At 51.5% G+C, this 3,698-nt stretch overlaps 1 protein-coding gene across 1 annotated transcript in view; it reads left to right on the top strand.

Annotated features, from left to right (window-relative positions):
• Nucleotides 1-2,550, top strand: part of LOC124648005 (L-type lectin-domain containing receptor kinase S.7-like) — an 8,476-nt gene extending 5,926 nt beyond the window's left edge. Inside the window, exon 2 of the mRNA XM_047187838.1 lies at nucleotides 133-2,550. Within this exon, the coding sequence (XP_047043794.1) occupies nucleotides 133-2,190 (2,058 nt within the window). The 3' untranslated portion in view covers nucleotides 2,191-2,550. The remainder of the gene's footprint in view (nucleotides 1-132) is intronic.
• Nucleotides 2,551-3,698: the final 1,148 nt, after the last annotated feature.

Consider the following 3,698-nt stretch of genomic DNA (forward strand, 5'->3'; position numbering starts at 1 on the left):
TTAGGTCCCACATGTCATTGACTCAACGTGTAAAACCCCATTTCCCCTTCCCTCCCCTTCTTCCAAACCCCACTTCGTCCCCAACCCAAATCCCACAGCCGAATGCGGCCACGGAGTCGGCGGAGAACCTAGCCATGCCGCCGTCCGTACTCCGCCGCCTTCTTCCTCTCCCTCCTCCTCCTCGCCGCCCCCCTCCCCCCCTCCGCGGCCGCCAAGAGCCGCCGCCACGCATCCACCACCGCCACCGCTTCCTACCGCCGCATCTCGTGGGCGAGCAACCTCACGCTCCTGGGGTCCGCCTCCATCCTCCCGGGCGCGGCCGCCATCGCGCTCACCACCAACTCCAGCGACGGCATCGGCGCCGGCCGCGCCCTCTTCTCGGACCCCGTCCGCTTCCTCCTCCTCCCGCCGCCCGACCCGCCGCAGCAGGCCTCCTTCTCCACCCGCTTCACCTTCCGCATCGCGCCGTCCCCGTCCTACGGCGACGGCCTCGCCTTCATCCTCACCTCCTCGCGCACCTTCCTCGGGGCCTCCAACGGCTTCCTCGGCCTCTACTCCTCCGCCTCCGCCTCCGACGCCGACGAGCTCGCCGACGTCTCCACCGTCGCCGTCGAGCTCGACACGCACCGCGACGTCGCGCTGCGCGACCCCGACGCCAACCACGTCGCGCTCGACGCGGGCTCCATCTTCTCCATCGCCTCCGCCAGCCCGGGCGTCGACCTCAAGGCCGGCGTGCCCATCACCGCCTGGATCGAGTACCGCGCGCCGCGCCGCCGCCTCCGCGCCTGGCTCTCCTACTCCTCCTCCCGCCGCCCCGACAAGCCCGCGCTCTCCGTCGACGTCGACCTCTCCGGCCTCCTCCGCGCCTACATGTACGCGGGCTTCTCCGCCTCCAACGGCGAGGGCGCCGCGCTCCACGTCGTCGAGAGCTGGACCTTCCGCACCTTCGGATTCCCCAACTCCTCACACGCGTCGTCGGCTTCCCCAATCCCTTCGCCACCGCCCACAGACCAGGCCTCGTTTAACAGCACAACACTGCCGCTCCCAACAAATCACCGCCACCATCACCACCTATTCTACAAGCTGCTGGGCGGAGCTCTGGGTAGCGTGGTCTTGCTGGTTCTCCTTGCGGCCATCAGCACTGTTCTATGGCTTGGCCATTCCCGAAAGGGCCGCAAAACTGAAGAACCTGCTGTGGTGTTCGAGGACAAGAACTTCCGTGGGATGCTGCCCATGGAAGTGGTACGCGCAGCAACCAACAACTTCGGCAGCGAAAATGTGATCGGCATCGGTGGCTCTGGCGCCATTGTGTTTGAGGGGGTTCTCCCTTCTGGTTCAAGGGTTGCTGTCAAGCGGTTCCAAGCTATGCGGCACTGCTCCAAGGCGTTTGAGAGCGAGCTTCGTGTCATGCTTGATTGCCCACATCACCCCAATCTCGTGCCACTTCTTGGGTGGTGCTCCAGCGAGCATGACTTGGTGCTTGTCTACGAGTTCATGCCCAATGGCAACCTTGACAGCGCACTGCACACCAAGGGTGGAGCAACACTTCCCTGGGAGGCGCGGTTTGGGGCGGTGCTTGGTGTTGCATCAGCACTTACATTTCTGCATGATGAATGTGAGCACCGCATTCTTCACCGTGATGTCAAGTCATCGAATGTGCTGCTCGATGCAGAGTTCAATGCTCGGTTAGGTGACTTTGGTCTTGCTCGCATGGTGAGCCATGGTGGGGTGCCTTTGGCAACACAGCCAGCAGGCACACTGGGATACCTCGCACCAGAATATGTGCATTCCGGCGTGGCATCAGAGAGGTCTGATGTTTACAGCTTCGGGGTGCTTGCCTTGGAGGTGGCCACTGGCCGGAGGCCAACAGAGAAGGGAACCGCAGTTGTTGACTGGGTGTGGAGTCTCTGGGGTCGTCGGAGGCTGGTTGATGCAGCGGACCAGCGGCTTCAGGGGCGGTTTGTTGCGGAGGAGATGCGACGGGTGCTGCTTGTAGGCCTCTGCTGTGTGCATCCGGACTGCCGGAAGCGGCCTGGTATGCGAAGGGTTGTCAGGATGCTCGATGGTACTGCACCCATGACACTGGTGCCAGATAAGAAGCCACCAGTTGTACTCAAGTCGCCACTAAATCAAACGTCCTCAGTGAACACCATGGATACTAAGAATACTGCATTTTACAGTTGTCGCTAGACATACAATACAAGGTAGGTTTGTAAAGAAGAACTTTCCTATCCGTATGTGGTGGTGCTCTATCCGTTGTCATTTTCTGATGTATATGTGCGATGGTAATGATTTTTGAATTCTTATAGTATCTTACAAGCTATAGGTTGAACATAAGATATGTTGTGAATGTTACACACTGAAGTCTGGAAAGTTTACTACTGGTGTACTACCAATGATAGAGGTATCTTAGGAAAACTATTGAAACTGTTGTTTTCTGGTACAAATTGCAGTGAGGTGTTTCATAATTTTCTTGTCTTCGATTCAAGTATCATTTACTCATTTATGTGAAGATAGTTTTTGTAAATGTTTGCATGTCTTACAGCCTGCTCGGTTTGCTCTAACAAATTTGGACTGTCATTATCACAGATTCATATGATGGTATATGGACACTGATCCTATTGTAAACAGCTGTGGTTGTGTTTTTTTTTTTTCAGGAATAGTAGCTGTATTGCTGACATAGATATAAAAGAAATGTTTCCACAGAATTGATTTTAAACATCTGGCAGTGGCTGTAAGCTGTTTATGTCTACTGATACATGAAAATAACACAGGCGGTGACATATGTCTGATTGTCATGGACCTAATGTTTTTTTCCTTCCCGCTTCTTGTTTCCCTTTTCTTTATGTCATGATCCAAACGTTAACTGTTTGATTTGACCCTATAGTCAGAGCTATTAGTCTATTACAATGATCTGGATTATAGAAAATGTGACCAGCGGTCCATCCTAAGTCCCTGATTATCTGGACAGTTTTATATGACTGTATCGTAGAACTTATACAAAAAATTGCACTTCGTGAGCAGTGGCTTACATTTCTTTTGGTTCATTTATGACATTTTGTGTGACTAAGTTGAAATTGTCCTTTCTTTAAGAAGTGTCAAATAGGGTGTTAAACAGTACTTCTGGGTCATAAGCTAGCAGTATCTCATTGCTTAAAGGATAAAGTATTAGTTGCATAGTACTTATCTTGGCCTGATTATTGTTTTGAATTTTCAGCATAGTTTAAAATGTTATAATGTTATGCAACTTAGGCTGCACATGGATCTCCATACTTCACTGTTCCTTTTCTGTTTTCTTCATGGCCTCTCTGTTGCAATAAACTAACGTGAGTATGTGGCTGCACTAACATGATGCCTTAAGTTCCTCATCTGTCTAATTATTTGTTGAACCATATTCGCAGTTTCTGCAGCAAATAGTGAACACGGTGAGTATATATCTTAAAACTGTTTGCAGATTGTTTATTTGCTGTTGCCTTTCACCTACAGTTCTTAGATAAGTTGATAACTTCTGCAGCATTTGACACAGATAAACTAGAGATTTGTCCACATGGCACTCTGATAGCCCGAATATGCACTATATATGCCCAGTATTCCCCTTTGTACTGAACCTGAATTCTATTGTTCTCTTCTCTTATTGTTTTGATATTTTATATTTGCCCATGTTCCAAAGTCAAAGATCATGTGTAAATTTCTTTTGT

The sequence above is a fragment of the Lolium rigidum genome, chromosome 4 (assembly GCF_022539505.1).
Source record: "Lolium rigidum isolate FL_2022 chromosome 4, APGP_CSIRO_Lrig_0.1, whole genome shotgun sequence".
NCBI lineage: Eukaryota > Viridiplantae > Streptophyta > Magnoliopsida > Poales > Poaceae > Lolium > Lolium rigidum.